Source organism: Borostomias antarcticus (genome assembly GCF_949987555.1).
Source record: "Borostomias antarcticus genome assembly, chromosome: 6".
Classification (NCBI taxonomy): Eukaryota; Metazoa; Chordata; class Actinopteri; order Stomiiformes; family Stomiidae; genus Borostomias; species Borostomias antarcticus.
This window is the reverse complement of record NC_140239.1, coordinates 17,624,851-17,641,148: the sequence shown is the minus strand read 5'-3', so window position 1 is coordinate 17,641,148 and position 16,298 is coordinate 17,624,851. Positions and strand designations below refer to the sequence as shown.

Here is a 16,298-nt window from a genome sequence, read left to right as displayed (position 1 = left end):
ATCCCAACAGATGTGGCACCTCCGCTCCCATGCTATTCCTTTCAGGATGTGCACCTGCTTGTCTGCTGCTGCTGCTGTTGTTGATGTTGCTGCTGTTGTTGCATTCTTATAAAAACAACAACAACATGGTATTCTGTACAGCAGGGGGGCATTTCACAAAGCTGGCTAACTGAATAAGCCTGACTTCTGCACAAAGTAAAATCCATGATTTGAGGTCCTTGACAGCCAAAGACAACAATGATTGATAATCAGTGAATGTGTCCAAAATCAATTTGCTTGAGCTCTTCTAAAATCAATTCAGTTTACTTCTCCTCCTTCAGGACCGCGGGTACCAGTAACCTCGGCAGCTTCAGTAAACCCGATTGGTCGGTTGTGTGTGACACAGTCCTCAATAGCGTTTGTGTGTGTGACTCCAATCATGACTTTACCACAGGATAAAGAGAAGCTCAATTGACATGTAAATCCTTAATGGTCTGGTCAGTGAGTATATAGGCCAGCCAGTCCCCCGTGTCTAACCTCTCACATAGGGCAGGTTAAGAGACAGCCCCAGAAATGACAATGTATCTGGCCATAAACAAATAAACTTACCCATGTCAAAACAAACAAACATGGGAACTTAATTATTTCCCGGAAAATGTTTTAGATCTCTAGACTAACCTATTGTGTGTCAACTCAATGCCAGGGTCTTGATAGGCTAGAAACATGCCCCCAGGGAATGAGTAATTAGCCAGGGTCTTAATAATGAGCCCTGTCTGACAGTCTTACCTTTGTGGGCCTCTGTGTGCAAGCTATGTAGTCCCTGATCTGGAGTGAGGAGTGAGGGGCGCTATGCCAGCGTATGTGTGCGGGCATGGACGGATACAGGTGTGTGAACTCACCATTCAGCCCGTTTGGGATGCTCCTGTGGTGATGGGGAGCCGACAGGTCATCCATGGACCTCCGCACCGTGGTACCCAGCTTGCTCTCTGTGGGCTTGTGTATCACGTGATTGTGGTGGTCGGGACTACCAGCGCTCCCAGCGCTGGACGTGCTACTCCCGTCCCCGACATCCCGAACCGTCCCTGTCCCCCCGTTGAGGTTGGTAAGACTGGACTGGCTGTCTATGGAGCTCCGGGAACCGGCTCCGTTCCTCTCCTCGTCCAGCATGAGGATGATCTCTTTCAGGTCGGCGTTCTCTCGCACCACCGTCTCCTGGTTGGCCTCCAGTTCTTTCAGCTTCATCATGTAGGTCCCCACCTCTTTCCACATGGCACTGGCCGTGTAGCGGCCGAACCGCTGCCATTCCCGGGAGAGCTTCTTGCCTTTCTGTCGGTCGTCGTCCAGGAAGCAGCACAGCTCCCGGAGCTCGTGGTTATCGTCCTGGAGCTTCTGGTTGACCTCCTTCAGGCTCCGGATCTCGTGCAGGTGCGTCTGCAGCCTCCGGTTAACGTCTTTCATCATGTTCCCGTGCTCAATCATCAAGTTCATTTTCTCGCTGTCCGCCCTCCGTAGCCTCATGACCAGCTCCTCTTTGCTGCACCGGACCAGGTCCTCGTCGGAGAGCTTGCTCAGGTCATCACCTGGTCTCTCGGTTAAGTTTTTAGCCATGTCTCCCGATCTCGTTTCCACGCGTTTAGAGGTAAATTTACAAGAAGCCTCAACTAACCGACCCTCAGTTGTGGGATTGGATAAAAATGTGAATGCATGATGGGAATACACAGTGACGCATTGGATCGAGTTAGTTCAATTAGCCCACTCAAATGAAGGTTATAGCCTTATAGAATACTATTGGCTATGGCAACCGTACCCTGCACACACACTTGCCTTAAGAGAACCTAGCCCCCCTTTCGGTTATAGATCGTGAAATTCTATACAGCTAATTCAACAAAAACTGCAGAAATACATCCGGAAAAACAGGGGACAGATCAGGTCTCCATCACTCATCCCTCGCGCTGAGGTCTCATTCTGGAAGGAATATTCCGCGTTCCGCTGCATGTGTATTTAAGCAATCCGTGATGTTCTATGCACATTGCTCCATTATAACAAATTGACTACTGTAGCTATATAACGCAATACATCGGAAATACAATGAAGTCTGAACGGAACTAAAATCTACCTGAATAAGAAGCCTGCTCTTGTGTCAGCACGCTGCTCTGGATACAACAGAAATGGAGAGATAAGCCTCTTTCTCTGGTGAACACTGGTGGACGATGGTTGAATCCCTCTCCTGCTCGGAATTAGCAGTGTGTTCTCCCCCAACGTCCAAAGACTGGTTTAAAAGCATTCAAGTGGATTTCGGTCCTGGCAGCCAATCAAGACCGAGGAAAACAGCCCGTTCAGGTACAGAGAGGACAGATAGGTAAAGTACAGCATGCGCTGAAGCATACCCACTAAATACACTGCCTTCTTAAAGGGCCAGTAGAAGTTGAGCGTATGGAATAAAACCATATTGAAAGTTGGACCAGTATCAATGAATAAAACCAACAATTGAGCTACATATACAATAACTTTCTTTATTGGTTATTACATGAGGGATAGTTTAACATCATGTAGTGTTTATTTGATTCTGACCGACTATTTGTTATGTGAATATGTCCAGTCCGTGTCGCTATAAAGTTGACCCAATTCAAAAATGTCTGTTTACATAACATGAAAGCTGAAAGGAAAAGAAACAATATACATTCTTCCACACCCAAAGTGGTCAACAGGTGTCAAACTGACACCAAAGAGGTTTAATCAGTGCAAAAGCGTCAGACAAGTGAAGTTCATTTTCACGGAAACAGCGCTACCTTGTGATCATATAGCTACATGCACGTAGGCTTACTGTAAAACGGCTCCACAAAATCAGCAAAAGAAACAATACGCACACAGTATCTGGATATCTATACATTATGCATAGGCTAAATAGTGCAAGAGATTGGTAATGTTACATTATTTGTATTACTTATTTTATAAAACAGAATATAAAATACATGATAAAACACTCAGATAAAACGTTTTTTAAAGAACCATTGAAAGACATGTTAATCATTCATATTTTTAGGATACGTTTTATCCTCTGTGTTTAACGGTGCACACCACTCCACTCTTGGGTCTCAGAGAGCCTGTGTCCAAGATGTTGAAGGACTGACCGGGCACTAGACTGAAATCAAACCTCTGCAACGGTTTGGCCATCACAACCTTGGCCTCTGTTAGTGTATTGAGCTATACTGTTACCCGTACTGGGAGGGACCCGGGGGTTAGAGTCACGTGATATCGGTGTCTGGGGAGTAACGACATGCTAACTAAGGAGACAGTAAATTAATGTTCTAAATCTGGTCCTCCTGTCAAGTTATTTGATAACAGAAGACGTACATTACATGGTGTCAGAAGAAACTTGGGAAACTCGGCAAGAATGGCGCACTTTAAGCCACCGCCGAATTTGAGTCTGGAGGGGAATCTCGCAGAGAATTGGAGAACATGGCTGCAGCGTTATGAACTTTTCTGTGTTGCCAGTGGGGTAGCAGAGAAGTCAGAAACAGTGCAGTGCGCGACATTTCTGCATGTGGCGGGAGACGGAGCCATTAAAGTGAGTAACACGTTTGTCTTCACGGAGCCGGAGAGGAACAAGATTGCTGTTTTGAAACGAAAGTTCAAAGAATACTGTGAACCTCGGAGGAACCTGCCATACATTAGGCACATGTTTTTCACCCGTTCGCAAGGTCCGTCAGAAACGATAGATGCCTATGTCACGGACCTGAAAAATAAAGCGAAAGACTGTGAATTTGGCGACCTATGCAACTCACTGATACGTGACAGAATTGTCTGTGGGATACGTGACGATCAAGTAAGAGCCAGATTGCTCAGAGAGGCTGATCTCACGTTAGATAAAGCTCTTGATGTGTGCCGTGCCAGTGAAATAACATTCACCCAGATGAAAGCGTTACATGATGAGGTTGAAGTGCACAAAGTTAGCACAGCAAGGGCATACAAAAAAGGTGGTAGCTTAACAAAAGAAAGCCCAATGAGTAGTGAAAATAAAGTTGACTGTGACCGATGTGGCTACAAGCATGAACAAGGAAAGTGCCCAGCCTATGGACAGACGTGCAGGAAATGTGATAAGAGAAATCACTTTGCAAGAATGTGTCGTGCAAACAGTCAACCCAAATATAAGAAACTGCATGTTGTGGAACAGACTCGGGACAGTGACAGCAGTGAGGCGGAGGAAATGTTCATTGGAACAATAGAGATGAGACGCATTGGAGCAGTTGAAAATGCAAAAGGTGACCAAGACAGGTGGTCTGAAGAGCTGTTAATAAACAAGAAAAAGGTCACATTTCGAATTGACACTGGAGCTGACTGTAACGTCATGTCAGCCAAAACGTTTCACACGTTAGATGTCAGCGGCAAGCTGCATGCATCCAGCTGCAAGTTGGTGGCATATTCAGGCCACAAGATGGAGCCCTTGGGCAAAACATCAATCACATGTCTGTACAAGGGTCAAAGACATGAGATTGACTTTGAGATTATAGAGAAAGATGCTCCAGCGATCCTAGGAAGAGAAACCAGCACGAAGCTGAAAATGGTGAAAAGGCTGTATAGCATGGAGAAAGAAGACAAAATGCTGAAAGGCTATGAACATCTCTTCTCTGGACTTGGCTGCTTACCGGCTGAGCACAGCATTAAGCTAGACCCTGAAATAAGGCCAGTGATACATGCTCCTAGAGGCTCAGAGGGACATGGCAGAAGCGATTGGGGCAGTTGTGCAGCAGTTGGTGGAGGTCACCACACTACACCACCAGAGCCAACAGGACATCCTCACTGCACTTCATTCCCTCACACATGCTGTCAAGGACCTCACACAGTCACTCACTACCACACTCACGGACCTCACACATTCACTCACAAACGCACTCACACACCTCACACAGTCACCCACCAACAGACAATAAAATGATAACAATGTGAACCTTACTTGTTTGTGTCTTCATAGCTGGTGCATGACCTCAGGCCTTTGGCCCCGCTGGTAACCCTCATGACAGGGAGGGGGCTGAGGGCTTGGGTCCTCATTTTGTGGTTGGGTCTTGACTGGTTCTCATTCTTATCAGCTTTGAATATGTATCTTGGCAAACATAACACAGGATGATGTACAAGGAGGGGACAGATCCCTAGTGAAAGTACTATTGGTTGCTAGTAAAAAGACAATTATGAGGGCTTGGTATAAGCCAGCCACTGCGGTATAAGCAGTGGCTGGGTGTTGTGGAGGAGATTTATGTTATGGAGAAGTTCACGCATGCATTGAGGATGCAGGAAGGAAAGTTTGAAGGGAGATGGGAAAAATGGATGGATTATAGAAGGAAGTGTGATGATACCACTAATATTGAAATTGTAATATTTGAGTAAGAGAAAAAAGCTGCATGGATGGAAGTACCCATAAGCTGTTATTGTTAGTTTTTCATGTTTTATTGTATTGTCGTTGTATGGATGAAAAATGCAAATAAAGATTAAAGTAAAAAAGAAAAAGAATATGTATCTTGGCTATGCACACACCAACAAGGCAGCCGTCACGCGCAGCGCCTGCCTCCAGTCTAGCCCCTACCCTGCTGTGCGCCAGGATGAATGAGTCATGCGTGGAGCCAGGCCACCGTGCCACTACACTTGTGATGAGCATGTCGGCGTCACATATGATTTGGGTATTTATAGTGTGCACATTTTTGCGATTCATATAGACGTATTCATTCACTGATGGTGCCCTTATCAATATGTGGGTGCAGTCGCCATCGCCGTCACCTCTTTGGAGTTCTATCTCGGCCAGTAGCGCCGGATTCATTTAGGCTCGCATTACGCACAGGAGGACTGTCATTTATATGCTTGAAGGCCTACATTTGAATAGTACCGTTGCTACACCGGCCGGCGGGAAGTCAACTAACAGCATACGACTGCTGCGCCTGAACTGTTCAGTAGGCTAAATTACCACAGTTCAGAAATGTCTTTGTCAACGTTCGCACACACCGGGAGAAAGAGGAGAGCAGACATCTGGATAAACTTCATATTTGATGCAAAGGAAAACAAAACCATTTCGTAAACCGTGTGGGGTGAAAATTACTGGCAAAAATACAACAAACTTAAAGCGACATTTGGAGAACAGTCATCCCGAAATTCACGAGAAGGTAAGCACCCCCCACCCCCGGCTAACGTTACTGTATTAGCTAAACCCAAGCTGGTGTGTTTCTGAAATACTTCAAATACAATACAAGCTAAAAGAAACCAGTGTTTCACGTAGGTTTGTGGCGGGGGAGAACTGAAGTGTCTGATCATTGCAACGCTAACGTTAGTGGCTAGCTAATGTTAGGCACAGGTTAGCTAGCAACACGTGGGGCTATGCTTGTGGCGGCTGGCGGGGGTATCTAGCGTTAGCTAGTCTGGGTAAGCTAGCTAAGCAACTACTGCTGCTGTCTACTGTAGCTAGATGGATAAGACACGAACAGTTAGCTACCTGGCGCCGCCATAGCCCCTCTCCTCCGGTGTGACGTTAGCTAGCCTGTGCCTGATGTTAGCTAGCCTGACTAGCCAACTAGTGCTGACATGATAATGTTATAGCTTGCTATATCAGGCAAAAAACACAGTTAGCATCAGACTGGGGGAGAGAAATGCTTTATTATGAAACTGTCTGACAGAAGCAGCCACGCTTCTGTCAGTCTGCCCCAGGGCAGCTGTAGCTATGTATCTTACCACCACCGGTATGACTGTCTGAATGAATACTGGACTCTGTAAAGCGCTCTGGGTTTCATGAAGGGCGCTATATGAATCCAACTTGATTGATTGATTGAACTAAGCCTGTTAAATTTGAGTTGTCTAAATCTATGGTAGATTTTGTCGACTAAAATCGTAATGATATTTAGTCAACTAAAACTAGACTAAAACTAAAACAATTTGCTGTCAAAATTAACACTGCTATGGTCCCCAAACCAAACAGACCCCCACTCACCTGCCAATTACAGACCCATTAGTTTACTGAGCAACCTTGGAAAGCTGCTGGAAAGAGTGCAGGCCGATAGACTCCAAACCCACTTCGACTCCATAGGAGTTCTGGGGGTGCATCAGGCCGGATTTAGGAAGAATAGATGTACTACTGATAATATACTACGTCTGGCAGAGGATGTCCAACGGAACTTCAACAAAAAATAAGTTACAGTCGCTGTTTTCTTTGATATTGAAAAGGCGTTTGATAAGATGTGGCATAAGGGACTTATGTACAGATTGCTCGACAGTAACCTCCGCCTCCCAAAACAAATGGTGGTACTCTTGAGTTTTGTAAACCATAGACAGATAGCAGTGAGGGTGGGAGCCTCAACCTCCAACAGATTCAAGCCTGAAGCAGGGGTGCCACAAGGATCAGCCCTCAGCCCACTACTCTTCCTACTGTACATAAGCGACATATATTATCCACCACAAAGAGAAGGTCAGGTCTCCCAGTTTGCTGACGACCTTTGTTACTGGGCCTCATCCAAAAACTTCTCTCATGCTCAAAAAAAGCTACAACGTAGCATTACAGAGATCGAGAACTGGGCAAACATGTGGAGAGTTAAGTTAAACCCCCTCAAAACTCAGTGTGTGCTGTTTTCAAGAACCCCACATAAAGAGAAGATAGTGCTCCAACTCTATGGTCAAACTCTGCAGGCCAGTCCTTCAGCAAAGTTCCTGGGAGTGATCTTCCAGAGAAATATGAAATGGACTACTCACATCGCCCAAATAGAGAAAGAGGCCAGAAAGAGTCTAAACCATCTAAAAGTTCTCTGTAGGAAACATGGTGGGGCAAAACCAGCAACTGCAATCCGAGTATATCAGTCATACATTAGACCGCTCTTTGAGTATGCAATGCCTGCTTGGATTAATATAGGTACATCCCAGCTGAAAAAGCTGCAGATAGTACAAAACATCGCCATTAGAATGTCTTACAGGCTCCCTAAATACACCAGCTATAACTACATCCATCATATCTCTGGCTTGATGACACTGGAGGAAAGATGTGTGGTTTGGGGGAAAAAATACCTCAGCAGAGCAGAGTTGAACCCATCACTCCAACCAGCGATCAGGGAAGAAAGATCAGACCCACCGAGATACCTTTGTAGCACTCCACTGTCTTTTCTATTAAAATGCTAATGTAGCCTACATTTTATTCTATTTTAAGTTATCTATTTAAAAACGGGAAAAAAATAGAAAAATGAAAGAAAAACATGAAAGAAAAAAAAAGGTAATGTGGAATATGATATTTGTGATAACCTGTCCTCCTCCTGTCATAGTAGGATCCTGACCCTCCTATCGCCCCTCCCATACTTCAAGGAACAGAGGGACTGAAGAGGACTGATAGTCCTGAGCTGTCCCTACAAGGCATCAAGACTCTTCGTTCGTTCGGTAGAGCGGAGAGAGGTAATTGTGTATATATATATATATATATATACAAATGATATATATATATATAGGCTATAAAAGCTCATAGTTCCATAAGTTGCCTATTCTATTTCCTAGATTCTTCCATCACTTGCATTACTTTTTCAGGTAGCCTATAGTATAGTAGTAGAACTGTGTTGAAACAATTGGCTTATTTAAGTGGAATATTGTTGCATGTAAAACATCACATTCAGACAAATTAAAATGGAATTGGGGAAAGAATAAAACTGAATTTGAGAAAGAATAAAACTGATTTCAGAACAAAAAAAACAGAAAACAAGCCAGCCACATAAACCAGGTTAAACCTGGCCTGGTTGTGATTTGTGATCCAGTAATCCAGGAAAAGTGAACATGCTCAAATGTCTGCATCATAACCTGGATTGAGAGTGAGTAGAAACTCAGCATGTCTGCAAAAAGCTAGCTAGGCTTGTTGAGCTTTGATTTATGATATACCACGTGTTAACACACAACGTTTACTAATGTTCTAGATGTTCTAGATGTTATTTAAAAATAAAATATGTTTTTTTAAATTTTGTTCAATGGCAAAATGGTGCCAACACATACCTCCAACAACTTCATGAGACTGCTCAGCAGCAATGTAGTTTTATCTGGGGGATTAGCTCAAATGGTAGAGCGCTCGCTTAGCATGCGAGAGGTAGCGGGATCGATGCCCGCATCCTCCAACTGTTTTGGGGAGGAAGGACAGTTTAGGATTTAGAAAATGCTGAGAAAATTTGATCCGCGATAGTCCTACGTGTGTTCCTCCGGTTAGTCCTACGTGTGTTCCTCCGGTTCCTCCCTACGAAAAAGATACTTCAATGAATACATTGTCTCACATTCGCACTCCTACATAATTTAAGTTATTTAAGTTATATTTTATGGTTGTAATGATTTTATTTATTAATTATTATTATTTTCTTTTTCTCATCTCCTTAGTCTTATTTAGATTTTACACTTCTGCCTGTGTATGTAAGATGTCAGTTAATGTTGATGTGTATGTTAAACTTTGGGCAAAAAAAAAAAAAAGACCAAGAACATTTACAGACTTGGAGGACCACCCTCTTCAGATTTATGAGGGACTCCATCCGGGGGGATTAGCTCAAATGGTAGAGCGCTCGCTTAGCATGCGAGAGGTAGCGGGATCGATGCCCGCATCCTCCAAGCTTTTTTTTTTTTTTTTTTAGAAGTAATGACAGATTAGTATTGGGAAAATGTCGAGGAATAATTTAATCAGCAATAATCCTGAATGTGTGTGATGTGTGTTCCTCTGTGTCTCTGCTTTATTCACGCGTGTGTATCATGCTGTATGACGAATAACATGTTCACCATTAGCAGTTCTTGGTAAACACCCACCATACACAATGTTCCTGGAGCTCCTGTAACCTACTTTACGGAATATAATTTATCAAAACGTAGTGAATGGGGCAGAGTTTTAATGGCGGCCAGCATAATATAGGAACACCGTAGCTGTGTTCGAAATCGTTCCCTCGTTCACTCACTCCCTATTCCCTATGTAGTGTTCCCCATATAGTGAACTACATAGGGAAGGATTTAAAGATTTTCGGACACTACATGGAACGTCATTGCGTCGGATATTCAGTGATCACGTAAACAAACCAAGCACATTTAACGGTCAATAATTTATCAACAAATATGGTGGGCGTTGAGGCGAGTTATTTGGCAACCTATCTTAATGGTTTGCGGACATTGTAGCTATTAAATCTGTTAATAGAAGATATATATATATTTAGCAGATATCTTAGTTACATCATGATTGAACTAGCTATCGGTATTTATTCATTTTTTAATTATATGTGGTAATTATTAAGTTTGACGAATTTACGATGTAGCTAGCTAACTAGCATTAGCCCAAGTTAGCAGCTGCTGGTCAGCGATGAAAGACGGAACTTCAGCCCATCTGATAATCCTCCGTCGCGGGAAGGGAGGGTGCATCAGTCGGCTGTGATCCTTGGCAGTACCAGTCTACGTTATGTCTGAATACAATATAATGGCTATTTCTCAATAAAGAATCCCTCCAGTGCACAAGCAACTCCCCCCAAAGATAATAATGAGAAGCACAAGCTGGCAAGTGGAAAAGTTCAAGCACTGTTGTGTTTGGCCGAGATATGAACGGGACATGAGACGCAAATCTAGCAATAGCCGATCGGCTACAGCTGTGTCGAACTCAGCTGCTTAAACAGGTGATGCACATTTACTTCGTGAAATTCTCCGATGACCCCGCCGTTTTGGGTTTATAATAGCTTTGGATCAGGACACAAATGTGGCTTTGTCAACTATGGTGTTGTCTGCTAATAGCAAGCTGTAAAGTTGCAAGACCGTGATAGCCAGTTAGCTCACAACAGCAGCTTCCATAACATTAGCATTAGCTGTTGGGTGGCTAAAGCAGTTGGCTAACATTACAACGATTCCTGTAATTATTTTGATGATGTTGGTTCAACTTGTGTTTCTCGGACATAAACGGAGGCAAACTCAAACTCGCATTAGCAGCAGACCAGCTAGAAGAATCATCGTAATGTTAGATAACTGCAGCCACCGGTAGCTGCCGTCTTCTTCACGTCTCCTTCGGTAAAACATGACAGCGTTGCATTGTGGTAGAAATGAACGTGAATTGTGGGTATTTTGAACCGTTGAAGAACACTACAAAAAATGGCGGACGCACTATGTAGTGCACTATATAGTAAATAGGGAGCGATTTCGAACACAGCTCGTCTCTGTGGCGCAATCGGTTAGCGCGTTCGGCTGTTAACCGAAAGGTTGGTGGTTCGAGCCCACCCAGGGACGAATATCTTTTTTTCCTCCACGCTCATACACATCCCATCCCAACTCAAATTTTTATAGACCTCATATTACTTCGAAGCCTTTGGGAATATGTCAGCAATTTTGTAGTGAAGGCTCTTGCTCTAGTTGACTAAAATCTATGAAAGCGATAACCCCGCCCCAAACGTGTACCCCATGCCATGCAAGGCTTGCCCCGCTGCCTAGCAACCTCAAGCTGTCAACTCGACTGCTGCTAGGGCTGTGCTGTATCGGTATGTCGACCGCTACACGTTAAACCAGCAAAATAATGGAAATTATGAAAAAAACATGCAACTAATCCACCGTTTAGCTTAATAGTTAGGACATTTTGATTGGTTATTTCACCGACATGATGATGGCTGTCAATTCTGTTCGGATCAACCCTCCTGTTGTTGAGTTCGCCGATGTAAAAGTTGGGGAGGTTTACAAGGCAACTGTCACGGTAACGAATACTGGCACGTCCTCGATAAGAATGCGACTGCTTGAACCCACATCCAAGGTGAAAACGTAGGGCGTCCTTTCATTGTATTTTGCGTTGTGTTGACAGTGTATTACAGATACGTTAGATTTCTAGCATCTGTTCTGACGTTCTGTTTCAATATTGCTAGGCTTAACTAGTGGAAGGGGCTACGTTAACAGCCACGCTGAGGCGACAACGTCACAAACACTGTAAATGTATAAAACCAGACAACGTTTGGTGATAACAATTTTGCTTACTTTGTAGCTCAAAGTGTCCTCTAAACAATTCCGGTTTTCAAATCTAGCGGCGTTGTGTCGGTTTTATACTGGGTTGCTAATTTTGGAATCCTGGAGGGGGCTACGTTACTTCCCATTCCACCAACTCCTATGTACAGTAACGTTGGTACAGTAACATGGAATTCCCATACAATGACGAGGCATCGGCAAGTAATATTTTCAGGGCGACACTTTACAGAATTCATAGTGGTGATTTGTGGTCGTTTTATATAAATTAACTTACTTTTCCATTGCAGTTTAAAATGTCGCTAGCACAAGCCCAGAAATCAGTCTTGTCACTGCTTATGGGCGTTACGACCATCCCGAGTACGGGCGTTAAAACCAGCTAAGATAGCTAGCGTATAACGCTACATAGGTATGCCATTGCTCCGTGCACACCTTCATGGTGCACACTAGCCACGTGTTGCGCTGGAAATCATTCATTTCAAAGGGGCCACTGCTTGATCCGTGGCGATGCTCTGATCTAGCTACGTTGGGCATGCAACTGCTGCAAAACTTTTAAATATTTAAACTTTTGCATTGCGTTAACGTACATGTAGCAAAAACTGAAGTTTTTATATTTAAAGAAGAAGCTACACACTGCAAACTATCACTCTAACTCGACGAAGGTTGGTTTTTATGTATAGGGTTAGCTAGTGTATGCACAACAAAGACGTATCGTTGCGCGTCTTTGCAAGCTAGTGTTAACTAACTTTAGCTAGCTAACTTGAATGCATGACGTTCCTGCGAGTGATAATCGTGCATTTAACGTTATCAAATATACATTTGGCTAGATAAGATAGCTATAGCTAGATAACTACAATATTTGCACACTTTTGTTTAGCACTAAAATCTGACTAATTAGCTAGCAAATGTTCGTTTTGTATAGGGCAGTGGCTAGCTAACGTGGTGAGTCACAATTTGTTAGCTAGCTACAATCATGCCAACCACCTCAGCCAGATGTGCGGTGAATAATGAGGCTCTCAGACCCCGTTTACACCTGGCATTAAAATGCGTTTTTGGTGATCAGATTGCAATCTGATCGTGCTAAACCACGTGAAAATACTGGTGTAAATGCGCCCAAAACGTTTTGAGGACGGATTGCGATCCGATCGGCCAAACCACCTCCGGAGGTGGTCATGGGACGCATTTCGACCACATTTAATAGAAGTGTAAATGGAAATGCGTTTTTAATCCACATATCAACAACGTGAGCGGAAATACGTAGCCGTTGGAACGCGCCCGTTCCAGACCAGCAAGGAGCAGGCTTCCATGGCAGCTAGCAAGAAAGCATTAAAATGGATCCTGGTAAAGTTGGAGTCCAGACGAGACAAGTGTCTATTCTGTGCACCAGCTCCACTACTTCCTGAAAGTCACTTGGCATATTTTTTTCCTGTTCTATATGATTGGCTTAAGTGATTAATCAGGTGTGCGGAAGACCCAGCGCACACCTGATTAATCACTTAATCCAATCATATTGGACAGGAAATAAAGAAGCCAAGTGACTTTCAGGAAGTAGTGAAGCTGGTGCACAGAGCCTATTTAGTCAGACGAAAATATTCAAGAACAAACAGGATGTGACGTTCGATTATCAGCTGGACAGAGTCGATCGGATCTCTAATCGGGTTAAAGGTAATCGAAAAGCATATTAATGCCAGGTGTAAATGTAATCAGGCTAAATCATTATCTAGATACAATCTCGATAGGAGACCCATTTTAGTGCAAGGTGTAAACTGGGTCTCATTTTTCAAAAAGAGTGCGTCGTTACTTTAAAGCCTATCCCTGGGTTGTGTCACAACCGCATAGAGCGTTATAAGCTGGTAACCTTTGCAACATGATTGCCTGGTTTGTTTTTGCTTCTTTTTTTTTTTTTTACACGCACGCACATCTCCCAGTTGTTCAGATTCAGGGTTACCAACACAGACACCCCCATCGCCCCAGGGCTGTCTCTGACTGTCTCTTTGGAGTTCACCCCAGAGAAGGAGGAAGAGGTCCGAGATCGTTTGCTCCTAGTCTTCGAAGATGAGGCTACAGAGATCCCCCTTTCAGCGTAAGAGACACACATTCAAACACTTGGCTTGTGTGTGCAAAACAGTTGAGTCTTGTGTTCTGAGGCTCTGGTGTGCACCTGTGTGTCTGTGTGTGCACGCGCGAATGTGTGTGTGTGTCGGTGGTCTGTACATGGTTGTGTGTGCACGTGTTCTTGCAGGTACCCAGTAGCCTGCTCCCTCCAGATGGACTCCCTGGCTGACTTTGGTTATGTCATGGCCAACAGTCAGGTCATCAGCAAGGAGCTGCCCCTCACCAACCATGGCTCAGCCCCAGGTGTGCTGAGATGGCTGGTTCTCCCCTCTAGAATGATCTCACCATCCTATGGAATAAATATGAAAACAAATTAAGTTTATTCCATTTGGGAGTTAGGTCTGTAAATATATGGAATTAATAGGCTTGGTGATAAAAATGTGTGGTGAAAAAAGTGATCTCCCCGTCGGGGAATTGAACCCCGGTCTCCCGCGTGACAGGCGGGGATACTGACCACTATACTAACGAGGAGTGATCTGGACTTTTGGAAATAACATTAACGCTTATACACTTCTACGCCACGTGTTTTTATAGATAATTTATTTGACTTAGTAATTTGCTGCTATGAACTCGATATTAACAAAACGTCCTGCTACCTTAGCCCTATACACTAACTCTTCATTTTAAACAGCCGTTAAACCTCTGGAGCTTGTCCAGAAAGCTGCTGCTAGCCTGGTGTTCAACCTCCCCCAAGTTAAATGCCTAATGTAAACTAATTAGTCTTAGTGCTGCCCTGCAGTCAGCCTAGCTTGCTGACTGTTTTGTGCTACCTATTGTTTCTAGGGGCGTTCGAGGTGCAGTACCTTGGAGACTCGTGTGTGAGACTGTCTCCCTGCAGTGGTGTGCTGCCTCCTGGCTCCACTCAGTGGCTGAAAGTGGAACTGTGTACAGACCGAGCCAGGAAGGTCCGAGAGCAGGCCCTGTAAGGAGATCCCCCCCAGTTCCTTCCTCTTTCTCCATTCCTCCATCTCTCTTCTCCCTACTTTTCCCACCCTCTCTTTCATTCCGCACCCCCCCCCCCCCGCTCTTTCCCTCCCTCACTCTCTATCCCTCCCCCTCTCTCTTCCCCCTCCTCTCCCTCTCTCCGTCTCCTGTCTGTCGGGGTTCTAGCTGGGGTTTGAGTTTTGATTGGGATCTAAATTGGCCTATCAATAGTCTCTCCCTCTCTTATCTCTTGCATTTTGTCTATGCACCCCCCTCCCCCAGTGTGAAGCTGCAGAGAGGGGCGGATGTGGTCCTGAGAGTGTGCGCTGAGGTGGTGGAGCAGAGTCTGGAGCTGCAGGACTCCCAGGGACGGCCCCTCTCCTGCCTGTACTTCGGGGCATTGTACTTCGGGACGGCCTCCCTGCAGACGCTGGTTCTGAGCAACAATGGGCCACAGGCCTGTGACTGGGTCGTGGTGCTACTGGAAGACGTCTCAGGGACTGAAGTGGTACACTCGCACACATGTACACACACACACACACACACACACACACACATTTCATTGAGAATTTCATTGTACATGTATTTTGCACATAAATTAAATCCTAGGCACACATACACACGTGCATACACACACCTGCACATACATGTACTGTATATTCACGTATACTGTATTTACACATGTTCTCAGACAATAGCACCAAACGCAGACACATATGTATGCATGCGTGTGTGTGTGTGTATTCCTAGCATGTCAGAATGTCAGTAACCCCAGGTGTGTGTGTGTGTGCAGGGTATCGGCCTCCAGAGGAGTACAGATGCTGCACTGCTGGAGAGGAGTGTGAGGAACAGCTCTGCCCATGTGGACCTCTCGCATGTAATCGCCTGTGTGCCCAACGAGGGCCGACTGGGTCCCTATGAGAAGACCACACTGTCTGTCTGCTTCAGCCCCACCTGCAGGAGGTAGCTCACTGGCTGTGTCTGTCTGTCTGTCTGTGTGTGTGTGTGGCAAGATTTGATCCATGGTTACATGCAATGGATAGTTAATTTATGGAATGTCTCATAACAACAGTGGGAATTAGGCCTGCACGATATTGGAAAAAACAGACATTGTAATATTTTTTTCTTCTGCGATATATATTGCGATATGAACAAATACAGGAATTTTCACCGGATGATTGAATAATGTAGAATGATTGCGAATGGTGGTTTGCTGTGCATACAGAGCCTGCATGTCACTCTCTAGAACCTCTGTGTATCCAAAAACCCTTAAATCAGAACTTGTTATATCAGACAGACTTGTAGGTAAGTGCCTGTGCAGCACTCTGTGC

The 16,298-nt window shown here is 44.5% G+C and overlaps 2 protein-coding genes across 5 annotated transcripts in view; one reads left to right on the top strand and one right to left on the bottom strand.

The window, feature by feature from the left end:
• Positions 1-2,271, bottom strand: part of ccdc85cb (coiled-coil domain containing 85C, b) — a 47,281-nt gene extending 45,010 nt beyond the window's left edge. For all 4 annotated transcript variants that reach the window (XM_084439463.1, XM_084439464.1, XM_084439465.1 and 1 more), the window contains exon 1: positions 879-2,271. In XM_084439463.1, the coding sequence (XP_084295589.1) occupies positions 879-1,587 (709 nt within the window). In that variant the 5' untranslated portion in view covers positions 1,588-2,271. The remainder of the gene's footprint in view (positions 1-878) is intronic.
• A 9,310-nt stretch (positions 2,272-11,581) lies between these two features.
• LOC311310523 (cilia- and flagella-associated protein 47-like) overlaps positions 11,582-16,298 on the top strand; it is a gene marked incomplete at both ends in the record, with an annotated part of 62,160 nt that continues 57,443 nt past the window's right edge. The window contains 5 exons of the mRNA XM_084440032.1: positions 11,582-11,733; positions 14,171-14,286; positions 14,827-14,965; positions 15,250-15,475; positions 15,761-15,930. Of these exons, the coding sequence (XP_084296158.1) occupies positions 11,582-11,733; positions 14,171-14,286; positions 14,827-14,965; positions 15,250-15,475; positions 15,761-15,930 (803 nt within the window). The remainder of the gene's footprint in view (positions 11,734-14,170; positions 14,287-14,826; positions 14,966-15,249; positions 15,476-15,760; positions 15,931-16,298) is intronic.